This window comes from Elephantulus edwardii, unplaced genomic scaffold (genome assembly GCF_000299155.1).
Source record: "Elephantulus edwardii isolate Elephantulus edwardi_28Jun2011 unplaced genomic scaffold, EleEdw1.0 scaffold00002, whole genome shotgun sequence".
NCBI lineage: Eukaryota > Metazoa > Chordata > Mammalia > Macroscelidea > Macroscelididae > Elephantulus > Elephantulus edwardii.
Window position 1 is genome coordinate 32,789,480 of NW_006399752.1, and position 16,843 is coordinate 32,806,322.

The following is a 16,843-nucleotide window of genomic DNA, read 5'->3' on the forward strand; positions in this document are numbered from 1 at the left end:
GGGCACAGGGACACGGGAGAGGGCACAGCAGGGACACGGAAGAGGGCACAGGGGCACAGGGACAGGGGAGACGGCACAGGGACACGGGAGATGGCACGGGGACACGGGAGAGGGCATGGGGACACGGGAGAGGGCACAGCAGGGACACGGGAGAGGGCACAGGGACACGGGAGACATCACAGGGACACAGGAGAGGGCACAGGGACACGGGAGAGGGCACAGGGACAGCGGAGAGGGCACAGGGACCCGGGAGAGGGCACAGGGACAGCAGAGAGGGCACAGGGACACAGGAGAGGGCACGGCAGGGGCACAGGGACAAGGGAGAGGGCACGGGGACATGGGAGAGGGCACGACAGGGGCACAGGGACATGCGAGAGGGCACAGGGCCAGGGGAGAGGGCACAGGGACACGGGAGAGGGCATGGCAGGGGCATGGGATCAGGAACAGGAGGCACACAGGAGTGGGCACTGGAGCAGGCATGGGGGCACAGGGACATGGGAACGGGCACAGCAAGGGCACAGGAGTGAGCACAGGAGGTACAGGGGGCACAGAGGAGGTAACAGGAGGTGTGTGGGCACGGGGGCGGGAACAGAAGGCACAGGAGTGGGCACTGGAGCAGGCACGAGGGCACAGGGACATGGGAGAGGGCACAGCAGGGGCATGGGAGCAGGAACAGGAGGCACAGGGTCGCAGGGATACTGGAGTGGGCACAGGAGTGGGCACTGCGAGCATGGGGCACAGGGACACGGGAGAGGGCACAGGAGGAGCATGGGAGCAGGAACAGGAGGCACGTGGGCATGGAGCAGGCATGGCTGGCATGGGGGCACAGGGATACGGGAACAGGCACAGCAGGGACACAGGAGTGAGCACAGGAGGTGCAGGGGGCACAGAGGAGGTACCAGGAGGTGTGTGGGCACGGGGGTGAGAACAGGAGATATGTGGGCACAGGGACATGGGAGTGGACACAGAAGGCACAGGGGCAGAAACAGAAGGCGTGTGAGCACGGACAAGGACAGATGTGGTCTTCTCAGCTGCACAATGGCCAATACCAAAGAGAAGAAACAGGGTCTGAGGAAATGGGGTGTTAAGCAAAGCCTGAAGTGCACGTGGAGTAGATCCCACGTGCTGGTGGGCCGGTGGGAGTGCGCTGCCCGCGGGGTCCTGGGCCAGTGGAGTCGGCCTGATCCTGTAGAGCGGTGGGTGGGCTTTCAGTTAGCCGTCCATGCTTAACCGACAGAGCCACTGGGGCCCTCGTCTACTTGTTATCTGACAAAAAAACTCAAAGTACAAAGCCAATTACATGCTCCAACTTCCGGCAGCCTGCTATGCCGGTATCGGCCTGCTCCAGAGTGTTTTCGTGATCTGTAGGATTTGAACTGCCAACCTTTGTGCTCACAGTCCAGTGCTCAGTCTCTGGTACCACCCACAGTACTCTGCTCTAGGGAGCAGACAGCGTGTGGCCGCTGGACACACAGGGTTAGTGCAGACAGCTTGCACTCATCCTCCCCAGAGCAGCTTCCTGGGCCAGCCCCCGCCGCTCCCGCGAGTGGACTTGCACAGTGGCCTCGCCAGCGACAGCCACACGCTTTATTTTGCTGTATTTTGGGGTCTTTATGTTGTAAACAAGACTGTTCTGCTTTGTTTATGGCTGGGCTGTTGTTTCCAGCTTCCCGTAGGGACTGAGTGTGTCCTAGAGGGCTGCGTGGGTGCGTCCTGCCACATTTCTTGCTGTAAGGGCTGGGTCAGTTCCAAAGTCCTGTTAACAGAAGGTGGCATCTCGCTCATGGTGCCGGCAGGGTGACTGGTTAAATGCGTACACGCTGGCTGGGGGCCTCTGAGAGGGGAGTGTCCTTTCCTCGGCAAAGGATGCTTTTCCCATTTCAAAACCTTTGGGAAGAAATGGAAATGAAATCAAGTGTATCCATTTGTCTGTTCGCTGGAGAGAAGAGACTGGACTCAGAATCCGTAAGAATTTAGAGATTTAAATGTGGGACTAGATTATATTTGATGAAGGAAAAGGAAAGTGTATCCATAATGTGCAATGTTTGGGGTATTTTTTTTTCTCATAAATACCCTTTTTTCCAGCCTAGCAGTTCATCCTGACAAGATCACCATAGCAACAGGACAAGTCGCTGGTACTTCTAAGGACGGCAAAGTGAGTTCTTGTCTTCCCTCTCGTTTTTGGTGCCTCAGTGTCATTTTCTAAAAGCGTCATCTTGCCATTGGATAAGCCTGCTGAGAGATGGCTACAGCATCTGAATCCTTCTTCATCTCCGTTAGATACATTTACTAGGAAAAAGCCCACAAAGACCTTGGAAATCACTTGAGCTCCCATCCCTGCCGGTGAAACGTTGTCTCCCCTTGTGTTTGCCTTGGCCGCCAGAATTCTCACTATACGTATTTGCATAAGTAATGAACTTCCCAAGGTTCACACTTAATCAAGGTCCAGACCGTGGACATTTTGCCTCTTGGCACACTCTCTCCTGGCTGCCGGACCTCAGCCTGGGAGCCAGGGTGTCTGTGGGTATTTCCACAAGCATCCAGGAAGCTTTCCACGCACATTCCGTAAGCTCATTGCAAGACTAGAGAGGGAACCAGGGCCAGTAACCGGGTAATTGAGTCAAGAGCGATTGAAAACTGACTTCCAATTATTTATTTCCCACTGTTGTTGTTATGTGCCATCAAGTCACTATATACAACAGCCCTAAACCCTGCTCTTACTGTATTCTTGAACCCCAGTCTTACTGTTTCCAGCACACCTCCCCCATAACCCCAGTCACTGAATCAGTCCATCTCATGGAGGGCCTTCCCCTCCTGCACCGTCCCTCCACCCTCCCAAGCATGATGTCCTTCTCCAAGGACCAGTCTCTCACAACATGTCCAAAGTATGTTAGACGGAGCCTCAGAATCCTTGCCTCCAAGGAGCAGCCTGGTTTCAGCCTCTCTAGGACAAACCTGTTTGTTGAACCTGTAACAAACAGATTTGTGATTGAGTGGATTCCACTCGAAGCGGTCACCTAGGACAGAGCCGCCCTCCGCACAGGCTTCTGGCTCTCCAGAGCAGACAGCCCGTCTTCCTCCCGCAGAGCAGCTGGGGGTTTGAACCCCAGCTTTTCCGTTGCCAGCTGAGTCTTTAACCACCGTTCCCCAGGGCACCCACTTATTTCCCGATCTATTACAGCCGTCGTGTCATAGCCAGCATCCATAGTAGAGGGGGAGGCTGCCATAGCGTTAAGAAAATAGCTTAATAATGTTGCTGTTGTTCTGTGCCATCAAGTCACCCGTGACTCATAGCAACTCTGAAGCCTGCCCTGTCCTGAGCCAGTCTCACTGCTTCTAACACGCCTGCCCCACTGCCCCAGTCACTGTATCAATCCATCTCACCCAGGGTCTTCCTGTCCTGCACTGTCCCTCCACCCCTCCGAGCATGATGGACTTTTCTGAGGATCAGTCCGTCCTGGCCACATACCCAAAGTTTGTAAAACAAAGCTTCAAAATCCTAGCCGCCAAGGAGAAACGTGGGTTCACCTTCCCCAAGACAGACCTGTTTGTTCTCTTAGCAGTCCATGGTTTATTCAATATTTCAAATTATTTTATGCTGTTTTAACTCAAAATTCTACACTTGCCAAGAAGTGGAAAGAACCAAGGAAATCAGACCCGTGTATAAACACACACAAGCATGTTCATGGTTTACTCCTGTCAGAAGGCCTAGGCCAGTTCTTTATAGTGTGTGTGTCCACGACCACCTGCACTGAGGTCCAGTGATTCCAGCTCGCAGCGGCAGACCCACATGAGTTTCCACAGACGTAGACCTTTACCTGAGGCGACTTCACCTTCTTCCCGAGGAGCAGCCTGTCCATTCAAGCCGCCAGCCTTTCCTTTGGCAGCCTGAGGTGTCCTGCACCCCAGCAGAATTCCGTGGACATGTGTTTACCACAATTAATTACCACAGTTAATTTTGTTAAGAAAAGGAGACACTCTTAGAGGTGAGAGTGAATCATTTGTCCTCCCTCTCATGGCAGAGAAGTATATTTCACTCTCTGGCTTTTTTGAAAGTGAACCAGGACTTTGGAGCCGAGGAGATGGTACAGCTCTCTGTGTGAGTCCTTCCTCTCTATGTCCAGGAGGATTCAGGTCCTGAGAGCCAACAACTGAGTGACCAGTCCAAACTGGGGCACAGCTCACTTGAGCACATCTGCCCACCGCACACAGTGCTCAGCCTTTTATAAACCGGCTGGTCACCCCTTGCTGATTGCTTCTAGATAGAATTGCCAGTACAAGAAATTAATACAGCATCACCCTCTCAGTGCTGTGCAGTCAGAACCGACTTCCAGCCGAGCCTCCTTTGGGTTTGAGACCGTAAATCACATAGGAGGAGATTGACCGTCTCGCTCCCGCTGAACTGCTGGTGGGTGCAAAACTCCAGAGAGGTACAGCTCTCCGTTAGGTGTGCCGCCAGAGAAAAGGAAGATACTAAACTCCAGTTAGTGGATAATTGTGTGTTTCAATCAAAAACTAACTGTAAACACCCAAGGGTCCCAACTCCAGAGCTCAAGAGCAAGGAGAGCAACTTAAAGACCTTAGTCTTTAGTGCACTTGATCCAAGTCATGGTATTTGCGTTGGCTTCTTATGCGTCTGAGCACTGGACAGTGAGTAAAGAAGGTCAAAGACAGGTTGGTGCCTTCCAGTTGTGGTGTTGGAGAGGACACTGAGTATCATGTGATCGCTGAGGGAGCAAGCCAGCGCATCTGCAGTGTGACAGGCTGAAGAGACTGAGTATCAGGAGATCGCCGAGAGAGAGGAAGCCACCACGTCCGCAACATGACAGGCTGAAGACACTGAGCACTGCGTGACCGCCGAAAGAGCAAGCCACCACGTCTTGGAGAAAGTGCATGCAGGCTGCTCCTCAGAGCATGGAGGGAGGGATTTGCTCCTCTGCCTCAGATGTGTGGTCAGGAGGGGTCAGTCCTCGGGGAAACACATGACGCTGGGAAAGGTGAGCGAAAGAGAGGAAGACCTCCAACACGATGCATTGACACGACGACTGTGACAGTGGACGTGAACATACCCAAGACAGTGCAGACAGTGCAGTATAGCACGGGGTTCCGGTACATTGTTCATAGCATCGCTGGGCATTGGAGTCCACCCAATGGCTCCTAGGGCCTCAGTGAAGGACTTTTCACTCATAGCAACTCTGAATTTTATTTGTGTAGATTGGAGTGCTGAGGAGGACCTGAAGCGCTTGCTGCAGAGGGTCAAGGACTGCAGCCTCCAATATGGATTGAGGCTTAATGTCAAGAAGACAAAGATTCTCCCACTGCACCAATTGGCAACATCAGGATGGATGGTGAAGAGATTGAGATTGTACACAGCTTTAGTTTGCTTGGCTCCACAGTCAGCACTCTTGGCACCAGTAGTCAGGAAATTAAAAGGCGCATTGCCATGGGAAAGTCTGCTGTTAGGGACCTCTCCAGAGTACTGAAGAGCAATGGTGTCTCTCTGGAGACTGAGGTGCATCTGATACAGGCCATGGTCTTCGCAATCACCTGTTATGCATCAGAGAGTTGGACAATGACCAAGGAGGATAGAAGGAGAATTGATGCCTTTGAGCTGTGGTGCTGGAGAAGAGTATTGAGAATACCATGGACTGCTAGGAAAACAAACAGATTTGTCCTGGAAAGGGTTAAACCAGGCGGCTCCTTGGAGGCAAGGATTCTGAGACACCGTCTAACATACTTTGGACATGTTGTGAGGAGAGACGGGTTCTTGGAAAAGGACATCATGCTTGGGAGGGTGGAGGGATGGCGCAGGAGGGGAAGACCCTCTATGAGGTGGATTGATTAAGTGACTGGGGTAATCAGGATGGGTATATCAGAGGCAGTGCGATTAGCACAGGATAGAGCAGGGTTTAGGGCTGTTGTACACAGGGTCACTATGAGTCGCCAGCGACTCGAGGGCACTTTGCCTCATAATGGGAGTGGCCGCCTCTGTGTCCTCGGATGTGCCTGTTTCACAGCAGGACCACTTGAAGAGACTAGCCCCCATTTGAGAGTCTGTCTTTCATGTGGAAATATCTACGTGTGCAGATTAAATGACCGGAACAGCCTGGGAAAGCCCTTGATGGATCAGCAGGGCGTTGGTTCCTTCCCAGCAGCCCTGAGGTGATTGTTCAGCTGTCTGACTTGGTAGAGGCCGAGCTCGGAGGTGTGTGGGCCAGTTCCAGGCCATGCAGTGAAGTGATTGTCACACGAGGGTGAGCCACAGGGACCTTCACGGGGTACCGTCTTGACGGTCCACTGTCACACGTCTCCTGCTACACTCACTGTCTCAGGAAGCCAGCAGAGTGTCGCTAGGAGCTGGCCCGGCATGGCAGGAGTGAGTGAGTGCGTTGAGAGCGTGGTGAAGGTCAGAGTGGCGTAGACTGGCCAGGGGGAGGCATGCAGACCGGGACTGTGAGCACACACACTGCTGGACAGCGGCAGGATGTGCAGTGCCACTCGGGGTCACCACCGGGTGTCAGTGTGGATGCCCTGGGTTGGCGAGGAACAGAACGGGGCGTCCCTTGCGTCCCTTGGAGCTCAGTGGACGTTAAACGGCCAGGCGTGCCGCGGCCTTGGGACGCCACAGAGGCATTTGTTCGCATCAGAAGGCGGGCTCCTCCAGGGCAGAAAAAGGCTTGTTTAGACAAGATTGGAATTACTGGTGAGGTAATCTTTTGAGCTTCCAGGTAAAGGGCTATCTGTGTAATCGTTACTGTGGTTGATGGCATGCTTTTCCTGTCTTTTTAATTTCTTTAATAGCAATTGCCCCCACATGTGCGCATCTGGGACTCCGTGTCATTGAATACACTGCATGTCCTTGGAATCGGGTTCTTCGACAGAGCTGTCAGCTGTATCGCGTTCTCCAAGTCTGTACGTATGAGGTGAACGTCCCGGGGGCGGTGGGGTGGGGGGCTCGGCCCATTCACGCTGCTGGCACGTGTGCCCCAGGTGACACCTGCCAGGTGTGTGTGGGCTCACACTGCCTCACACTCACCGGTCACACATTCCCCTGAAGTCACACCTCCAAGTCGGCATCACTAGCTACCACCCCAGCTGTCGCCCGTGGCTGGAAAGGAAGGACTTAACCACTGCCCCCAACGTTGCCCCGTGACCCCCACGTCTGGTTGTGAGCAGGGGCCACCCCACACGGTTTTCAAGCCTGTGACTGTAGGGAAGCAGACAGCCCAGACCCCAGACTCTGCAGGACCGGCTGACCATAGCCCTCCAGTCATCCTACAGCTGACATGCCCACGTGTGTCCATGCCTGGTGCGTGTGCCTCATGCTGTCTGCAGGGCTCCCAGGACACGGGAGTGACAGCCCCGCACCGTGGGTGCTGCAGGCCACTGTCAGCGTCATACTGTGGGTGCTGCAGGCCACTGTCAGCTCCACACTGTGGGTGCTGCAGGCCACTGTCTCAGCCCCGCCCCAGGGGTGCCGCAGGTCACTGTCTTCAGGAGAAGGCTCTGCAGCGCCTTTGGGGCCAGTTTCAGGGAGCCTGGTGGGAGGAGCATCCTTCTGTCACCTCCATCCACTGTCCCTGCCCCCTCACCCACAGTCCTGACTCCCTGCTCTCCCCATCGGGACCAGTAAGCAGGTTTCAGAGGCGCACACACATGTGGACTCTGGCTCCTGGTGGCCCTGGAGGATGGAGTGGACCTGCCCCTCAGCATTTCCAGGGCTGTAAATCCTCAGGTCTCTGACTGCTCCTCTTTGACTCTGGTTTCACAGTGGGATAGCGTTGTTATCAGAAGTGAAGTCCATCCCTGTTTAGTCATGCCACCCCACATTCTGTCCATGGACCCCACATTCTCTCCATGGACCCCAAAATCTCTCCATCGACCCCACATTCTCTCCATCGACCCCACAATCTCTCCATCGACCCCACATTCTCTCCATGGACCCCACATTCTCTCCATGGACCCCACATTCTCTCCATGGACCCCACAATCTCTCCATGAACCCCACATTCTCTCCATGGACCCCACAATCTCTCCATCGACCCACAGTGTCCTCCTTTTCCAGAATGGCGGCAGCAACCTGTGTGCGGTGGACGACTCCAATGACCACGTGCTGTCCGTGTGGGACTGGCAGAAGGAGGGACGGCTGGCCGATGTGAAGGTCTTGTAATTGGGACAGTGTTCCCCTTGCGCCGCCCAGCCCGCTCCCGTCCCCGCAGGTGGACCCTGCCTCCCTCACGGGCCCCCCTTTAGATCCCGCTGGGTCTCAGAGAGTGTGTTCCTCCCTGTTTGCAGCCACTGCCCAGGTGGTTTATTCGTCCACCTCCCCTTCCACTCACTCGCTCCACAAACACGCTGTCCCTGGGTGCTACCGCTGGGCAGAGAGGTGCTTGGTGTTCTGAGGCTGCCTGGCTGGCGTGGGGCATGTCCAGCGTGGGTGCCCCAGCCTGCGGGCTGAAGTCAAGGTCAGTGCAGCCAGCACAGGGATGTCCAAAGTTGAGTGGACTCAGAAATGACCAGCAAGCATGTCAGTGGTGAATCGCGAGCCCCCAGGCCCCCTCCGCCCCCCACACACAGCTTGTCTCACGAGTGCTCCTCTCACTTCCGGTCTCCTCCTGTTAAGTTCATCAGTCCTCAGAACCGAGACCAAGCCCCCTGCCGTCAGTCCATTCTGACTCACGGAGACACTCCCGTATGTTTCCAGGGTGGTATGAGAGGAGTCTGTCTGTCTTTCTCCCTCAGAGCAGATTGTGGATTTGAACCACCAACCTTCTGTTAGGAGCCTGACCCACCATACCCCCAGGGCCTCTTGTAGGGTCGCCGTCAGATCCTCACCCTCAAAGCCGGCAGGCAGGAGGCCTGAGTCACGGTGGAGTCACGTCAGACGAGCCTCCGTCTCTGGTCTGTGTGACGACCTGTGCTCTGACCAGGATGCTTCCTGCCATCTTCACGTGCCTGGCCCCAGCCAGGCCTGCTGGTTTTCATACCCGAGAAGGGTCACGAGCGTGCTGCAGCTTCCTCGGCAGTGGTCGCCGTGGGTGGCTTTGCCCTGAGCATGCCTCACAGAGGCCCAAGAATGCACCCAGTGTCATGGGAATTCCCGGTGCTGACCCCGACACTGGGCACCAGGCCACCTAAAGCTGATGTTAGGGCCAGGTGCATCCTTGCATCACAGGCCACGCTGCACACACCCGCCAGGCTCAGACTTCACTGTCTCAGCTTCTAAAGTGACACCAAGTATTTGGTTTTCTTTGAAGTGTTCGAACGAAGCCGTGTTTGCTGCAGATTTCCACCCCACAGACACCAACATAATCGTCACCTGCGGGAAGTCCCACCTCTACTTCTGGACGTTAGAGGGGAGCTCCCTTATCAAGAAGCAGGGGCTCTTCGAGGTGAGCCTGACACCGGGGTTTTCTCTCTCCGTGGTGCCTGGGGGGTAGCCAGGCTCAAAGGTGTGTGGGCCCCTAGTCTGAAAGATTTTCCCTCTTCAATTTGGGGTCCGCTGATGGACACAGTGAAGATTGTTCCCTGGGGCCCCGATGTGAGTGGAACCCCTGTGTTTCAAGGGTCATGCTGGAGGAGAAGAGGGCAGACGGCCACAGAGCACCCACAGACCAAGTGGGTATCACACTGTGTCCTGCCTCACTCCGTTTGGGTCCTGTGGGAGCACCGACAGTGCCCCCTCCTCCCTGCTGGCCTGTGGCCACCACCCAGAGGCTGAGTTAAAGGGTCAGTCCGGTGCCCCTGGGAGGCTGTTGCAGGCATAGCTGTGGCAACAGAGTGCCTGGTCTCCCAGCACTCGGACTGAGCTGCCTGCACGTTGTGAGGGCCACACACTGGTGCTGCCGGGACGCCCCTTGTCTTCAAGCGGATATTCTCACGGCATAGACCAGGGAGTGGTCAGTGGGAGCGGTGGCAGGGCCGACACTGTGACGTGGACTTCTGTGGCCGTGCATACTGTTCATGGCGACAGAAGGGCATCTCTGTTAATATATTTGCTTCCTTCCCCTCCAGAAACAAGAAAAGCCAAAGTTCGTGCTGTGCGTGACTTTCTCTGAGAATGGCGACACCATTACCGGGGACTCAAGCGGCAACATCTTAGTCTGGGGAAAAGGTAACGGGGGTGGGGGGGTGCCCCGGAGCCGATGTGGCCAGGCTGTGGGCAGGAGGGCAGGGGCCCTTCGGTGGGAACTGCTGGACTGACTCTGGGACTGTGGGCTGTGGGGCCGGGGCAGTGTGGGTGCGCAGTCGGGTGAGCGTGTGGTCTGCGCCCTAAAACGAGGGACTGGGGAACCGGGGGAAAGCAGCAGGCCTTGACCCTCTTGGATTATAAGGCCAAACCAGCACATTTTCCCGGGTTGTTAGCTTTCCTAGGAGAGCTGCCATTAGCGCCGGATGGTGAGATTTCCAGTAACCCTTTGGGGTAGGAAGCCTGCCTTCCGTCCTGCAGTGGAAACATTTTTCTGGCTCACAGAACATTTAGCACATACTTCATCTGTTGGGGTGGTGGGACGGTCTGCTGCCGGAAGCCGCCTGCCGCTCCTGGGAAGATGGGCCCTCTGCTCACGTGATGCGGTGCTCAGACTTCCGGAGCCGGGGTGACTGAGTCGGTGGCTGGTCTTTCAGTGGTGTGTGCAGTGGCCTCCCAGGAGATTGTGCATCTGTCTAAGTCCAGCAGGACTCCCTTGCCCGCGTGCCATCGTGTCATCCACATGCAGTTGTTGTTGTTGTTGTTGTTGCTGTTGTGTACCTGCAAGTCAGAACCAGCTCAGCTGATGCTGACCCTCCCCCAGATTTCAGAGGGAGTTAATCGCGTGGGAGGAGATTGCCCATCCTCCTTCAGAGCAGCCGGTGGATTCGAACCACATGCCTTTGGGATAGCAGCGCCGCTTCTTACAATTAGGCCATGAGAGCGCTCCTCTACACACAGTTGTCACAAAGTACAAGAAGTGATACAATACCAAGATTGCTCCTTAAGCCTGCAATGATTTTGAAGCTGGTTTTTGTTTGTTTGAGTTTTTTTTTTTCTTCTCCTGATCCTAATAGGCCACCAGGTAAGTGGCTAAGGTACTGTCAGGCCAATTTTTTCCTGAATGTGTGTGTGTGTGTGATCCCTGGACAGCCCTGGGAGAAGCAGGGGCCCATCCACAAAGGTTCAGACTTAGAGCAAGAAAGCAGCTTGTCCACAGGCACGCAGTTCACGAGCCTGGGGTAGGGGTGGGCAGTGGTGGTGGGGGGGTCCATACGCCTTAGTGTTTGTTCCCTGAGCTGTCATCTTTACAGGAGCAGGTTCCCGCGTCCTTTCCCCAGGGAGCCACCAGGTGGATTCACACCACCAGCTTTTCTGTTAACAGCTGAGCTTAGAGAAAGTAGGGCATTTTCATCAGTGCACCACCAGGGCTTTTTCCCCCCTCCCTACTAGTTTCTCAGAGTCAGCCACAGTTTATTGGACAATGACCAAGGAGGATAGAAGGACAATTGATGCCTTTGAGCTGTGGTGCTGGAGAAGAGTATTGAGAATACCATGGACTGCTAGGAAAACAAACAGATTTGTGAAAGTGTTAAATCGGGATGCTCCTTGGAGGCAAGGATTCTGAGGCTCCGTCTAACATACTTTGGACATGTTGTGAGGAGAGACCGGTCCTTAGAGAGGGACATCATGCTTGGGAGGGTGGAGGGACAGCGCAGGAGAGGAAGGCCCTCTATGAGGTGGATTGATTCAGTGACCGGGATAATTGGGATGGGAGTGTCAGAGACAGTGCGATTGGCACAGGACAGAGCAGAGTTTAGGGCTGTTGTACATAGGGTCGCTATGAGTTGCAAGCGACTCGACGGCACATAACAACAACCCTACTAGTTTATTTACAAAACCCAAATATGCAGATTCCAACAAGTTCTTTCCATTTCCCTCACACACACCCCCCACCCATCAAATTGTACCACCCACATCCACATCCCTCTGCTTCCAGCCTCTCCCACCCCTCCTGGATCCTTATACTCATTCTCCAGTAACAGTTTTATACAATGTATCTGTCCTTACGGAACTGAGTTAGTTCACTCAGCATAATGCTCTCCTGTCCCTCCCAAGTTAGGTCATAATTTCCAAAGTTATTCCTCCTACGTGCTGCATAGTATTCCATCGTGTGAATGTACCATAATTTCTCAATCCATTCGTTTGTGGTTGGACATTTGGGCTGTTCCCATGTTCTTGCGATGGTGAATAATGCTGCTGTGAACATTGGTGTACAAATCTCAGTTTGTGCCTCAGTTCTCATATTCTCAGGGTAACATGATGCAACCATTCTGGAAGACAGTCTGATGCTTCCTCAAAAAAACCGAACATAGACTAAATTCCATATGACCCAGCTATTCCACTGCTTGGAATAGACGAATAGACCAGGGCTCTTTAAGGGCCATGTTCTTGTTGCTGTTGTGGGCCATAGAGTTGGAACCGACCCACAGCTGCCCCTCCGACGGGTTTTCAGAGGCAGTTTAATTGCACAGGAGACGACTGCCCATCCTTCTTCCACGGGCCAGGAGTTAAGCTCACATCCTCCTCGGCCGCCCCATGCCCTTTAGCTGTGCTCAGCCTGTGTGAGTGCATTTTCCTTTGTGATAAACTAACCCAGTTCCTACCATCCAGGGCTCTGGACTCTTGCTTGACTTCTCTAATGCAGTGCTCTGCCTGATGAGATCACGTTTAACAAGAGTGAACTGAGACGTGGGGAGGGGCCTGGGGCCCCTGTGAGGGTGCTGACAATGGTTCTCTGCACTCCAGGTACAAATCGGATCAGCTACGCCGTGCCGGGGGCCCACGAGGGAGGTATTTTTGCACTTTGTATGTTGAGGGATGGCACACTGGTGTCGGGAGGCGGAAAAGACCGAAAACTCATCTCTTGGAACGGAAACTATCAAAAACTTCACAAGACCGAGGTGAGCAACAGCAGGGCTCCTGAACCCCCGGAGCCTTAAGCTGCAGTAATTAACACGTTCTCTATTGATGTGAATATATGAGGAGTTTGAAAATTTCAAAACTATGAATAGTTTTCAAAATTATTTAGAAAAATTTTACTAAATAGGGACAACATATTAAAATCATAGCAGTGTTCTGCACTGCAGTCCCAGAGGTATGCAGTTCAAATCCACCAGATGCTCTGCTGGAGAAGGAGGGACAATCTCCTCCTGTACCAGTCAGGTCTGATTTGACGGTACACGCACACGCACATAATAAATAAAATCATAGCAGTGTTGACAGTGACATGAGGTCCATTCTGTGTCAGAGACACTGTAGGACAGCCCACTGGCCCCTTGGGGTTCCCTAGTCTTGAGTCTCCAGGGAGCTGGTCCCCTGGTTTCTTCTCCCACGGAGCTGCTGGTGGTTTAGACCACTTATATTTCCATTAACAGAGGAGCCCCCAAAGCCCACTGCCGTCGAGTCACCCCCAACTCAGAGTGACCCTGCAGGACAGGGCAGCACCACCCCGGGGTGGGGGTGGGGGTGTGTCCCAGGGTGCACTCGTCACAGAAGCCGAGCTGTGTTCACAGCACCCTGGGGACAGAGGACCTGAGACAACAGGCCATCTCTTCACCACTGGCCTCCCTGCACTTACCCAGGCTCTTAACTGGGGCCTCGTTCTCATCAGAGGACATGATCTTGTTGGATCTTTTCTCTTTTGCACTTTTTGTTGTGAACGTTTGGGTGACGGTTTACGGAGCTGATGAGCTTTCTAGCCCACAGCCCACAGCGCTGTGTTTCGTGACGAGGACTGACAGTGAATTACGATGAATCCATCCCATTTCCTCCGCATTCCTGTCACTGACCACCGACTCTTCCCGTCCCATCCCCCGCCCCCTGACTCTTCCTGTACCCACCCCTCCTTCCCCCCAACTCTTCCCATCTCTACCCCCTTCTCACCCCTGACTCTTCCCGCCCCCCCCTTTCCCATCTTAGGAGCTTTGCCCTTGCAGCTGCCACCGTTTTGATCTCCAGCTTTTCCTGCTCTGAGGAGGTCATGCTTTCCTGGTGGTGGCCTTTAGACTTGACAGTGCACCGCGAGGTGAGCTCAGTCCTGTGCCCAAAGGGCGCTGAAGGACCGTGATCTTGCGAGGTCCGCTAGTCTCCAGCTGAGCAGGAAACCTGGTCTCTTTCTCTGTGATAGTGAGTTTTTACCCCTATTTTTCTCCCACTCTGTCCAGGGGAGACAGAGTGATGGAAACTTCTTAGCCGTGACCAAGCACTTTGAGAGAATGAGTGGCCAGGCCTGGGGGCCCTGGACCATTATCTCAAGGGACGTCAAGATCGATCAGCATAATGTAGCCCACAGAGAAAGTATTTTACGTCCTGCTTTGGCGAGCTCTGTGGCCTAGTCTCCAGGCCGTGGTGCCAACCCAAAAGCTGAAGACAAAAGTCCTCACCACTGAGCCTACAAGCACCATCATGAGAGGTGGAGAAAGGTTGAAGTTGTCAGTGATTTCCTCATACTTGGATCCAGCGGCCTCAGTACCGGCAGTGAGGAGAGGAGACACAGTGGATTGGGGAAATCCACTGTTGGCGATCGGTCCAGATTACTACGTAGCAATGATGTCAGTTTGAAGACTAAGGTGCTCCTGATCCAGGCTGTGGCCTTTCCAAACACTGTGGTTCTCTGAGAGCAGGACTATGAATAAGGATGACAGAGAAGAATCGATGCCTTTGAGCTGTGGTGTTGGCGATGCATGGCCAAGAGAACAGAGAGACGTGTCTTGGAGAGGGTGCAGCCAAAATACTCCTTGGAGGCAACGATGAGAAAGCTTCGTCTCATGTGCGTTGGGCCTGTTGCTAGGAGAGGCTGTTCCTTGGAGAGGGACATTATACTGGAAAGTTGAGGGACAGCAAAAGCAGAGAAGGACTGGCATGGTGACTGCAGCAACAGGCTCGAGTGTGTCAGAGATTGTGAGGACAGCACAGGACAGGACAGGCTTCAGCGCTGTGGTTCACAGGGTCACTAGGAGTCGTGCTTGACAGCACCAAACAACAACAATAGGCAAAAGATGAGAATTGTCTACTGGCGATTCGTAGCCTGTGAAGCCTGAGGAAGGGTTACCCCACGTCAGGCGTGACTGTACCACCGTGGGTGTGTTTCATTCTTCTGGCTGCGTTATGTTATAATCTGCTTTGCACACTTGATCTGATCTCGCTCTCAGGAGTCAGGTGAGGCGCATACTGGAGAGCTGTCATGAACTGTCGAGTCAGATCGACTGGTAGCTGGTGCTCCAGCAGGTTTTCAGAGGCAGAGAGTCTCATGGCAGGAGACTGCCCATCTTTCTCCCACAAAGCAGCCGATGGATTTGAACTGCGTACCTTTGCATTGGTAGCACAATCCCCTACCCCTAAGCCCCCCAAACTCGCTGTCCTAAAGAGTACTAATCCTTCCTTGTTCATTTTGTCATAGCAATGGCTTTGCTCTTTTGTTAACCTCACCCGTGTCAGTGGCCGTGAGAGACACAGAGCCTTTGGGCATTGAACAGGGAGGCCAGGTGTGGTCATTCACTCACGTGGTGTGTGACTGGTCAGAGGACCTCGAGATACATGCAGGTCCTTTCCGTGATGGAGAAGAAATAACCAGACGGGGTTCCGACTGTCTTCTCCCTTTGTGCAGATTCCGGAGCAGTATGGCCCCATCCGGACAGTGGCTGAGGGCAAAGGGGACATGATCTTGATCGGCACAACTCGGAACTTCGTCCTCCAGGGCACTCTGACCGGGGACTTCGCGCCCATCACTCAGGTGTGCCGTGGGGGTTGTCGGGGGGGACAAGGAACACTGACTACCCTTCAAGGTTCCCTCTGATGTGAGACTTGAAGCAGGGAGGGCCAGGGCAGCACCGTGACTATCCCCGCAGGTGCCTGGCTGTGGTGACAGGTTTCACAGGGCTCCCTTTGTCTCCTCCTCCACAGGGCCACACCGACGAGCTCTGGGGACTAGCCGTCCACGCGTCCAAGCCGCAATTCTTGACCTGTGGCCATGACAGGCACGCCACCCTGTGGGACGCGGTTGGCCACCGGCCCATCTGGGACAAAGTCATCGAGGTAGAGACACACATGACCTTCCCAGTTCCCCTTTGAAAGTTCATCTGGGACGTGGTTCCATTTCTGCATGAAGATGGCAGTGATGGGAGACCACCCCACAGCGTGAAGCTGCCCCCAGTTGAACAGCTGTCCCTCCCCGTAACTCCTGCCGCACTGTGAGATTTCTGCGGAGCAGGCTTCCTGAGGGGACCAGCGGGTTCCCAAGGGCAGCGTCTCTATCGTTGCAGATTTTAGGTGCCATTGAGTCAACCTGAACTCATAGTGACCTAGTGAACAGCAAACCTGAACCCTGCCCTGCCCCTCCTCACAGGCCGTCACGCTCAGGCTCGTTGCTTCAGTCACGGAGTCAGTCCCTCTTGTGAAGGTTCTTCCTCTCTTTCGTGAACTCTCTGCCTCTCCCAGTGTGACTTCTTTCTCCACAGACCGGCCCTTGCTGACAACAGGCCCAAAGAGAGTTCCACCCTCCTTGCCGCTAAGGAGCTTCCTGGTGGAACCTCCTTCAAGATAGCTTTCTTTGTACTTTTGACAGTTGGGGAGATATTCAGCACTCTTTGCCAGCACCACAATTCAGAAGAACCAGTTATCTGTCACCCCTGTTCTACGTCCAACTTTCAGATGTATGTTGTTGTTGTTGTTGTTGTTGTGTGCCGTTGATTCGCTTGCGACTCATGTACAATAGCTCTGAACTCTGTTCTATCTTAAGCCTGTCTCACTGTCTCTGGAACACCTACCCCCATTACCCCAGTTACTGAGTCAATCCATCTCATCTGGGGTCTT

At 54.2% G+C, this 16,843-nt stretch overlaps 1 protein-coding gene across 3 annotated transcripts in view; it reads left to right on the top strand.

Moving 5' to 3' along the window:
- Window positions 1-16,843, top strand: part of EML1 (echinoderm microtubule associated protein like 1) — an 87,675-nt gene that overhangs the window by 54,720 nt on the left and 16,112 nt on the right. For all 3 annotated transcript variants that reach the window (XM_006879066.1, XM_006879067.1, XM_006879065.1), the window contains 8 exons: window positions 2,086-2,155; window positions 6,802-6,912; window positions 8,066-8,161; window positions 9,258-9,392; window positions 10,015-10,114; window positions 12,779-12,933; window positions 15,639-15,764; window positions 15,935-16,066. In XM_006879066.1, the coding sequence (XP_006879128.1) occupies window positions 2,086-2,155; window positions 6,802-6,912; window positions 8,066-8,161; window positions 9,258-9,392; window positions 10,015-10,114; window positions 12,779-12,933; window positions 15,639-15,764; window positions 15,935-16,066 (925 nt within the window). The remainder of the gene's footprint in view (window positions 1-2,085; window positions 2,156-6,801; window positions 6,913-8,065; window positions 8,162-9,257; window positions 9,393-10,014; window positions 10,115-12,778; window positions 12,934-15,638; window positions 15,765-15,934; window positions 16,067-16,843) is intronic.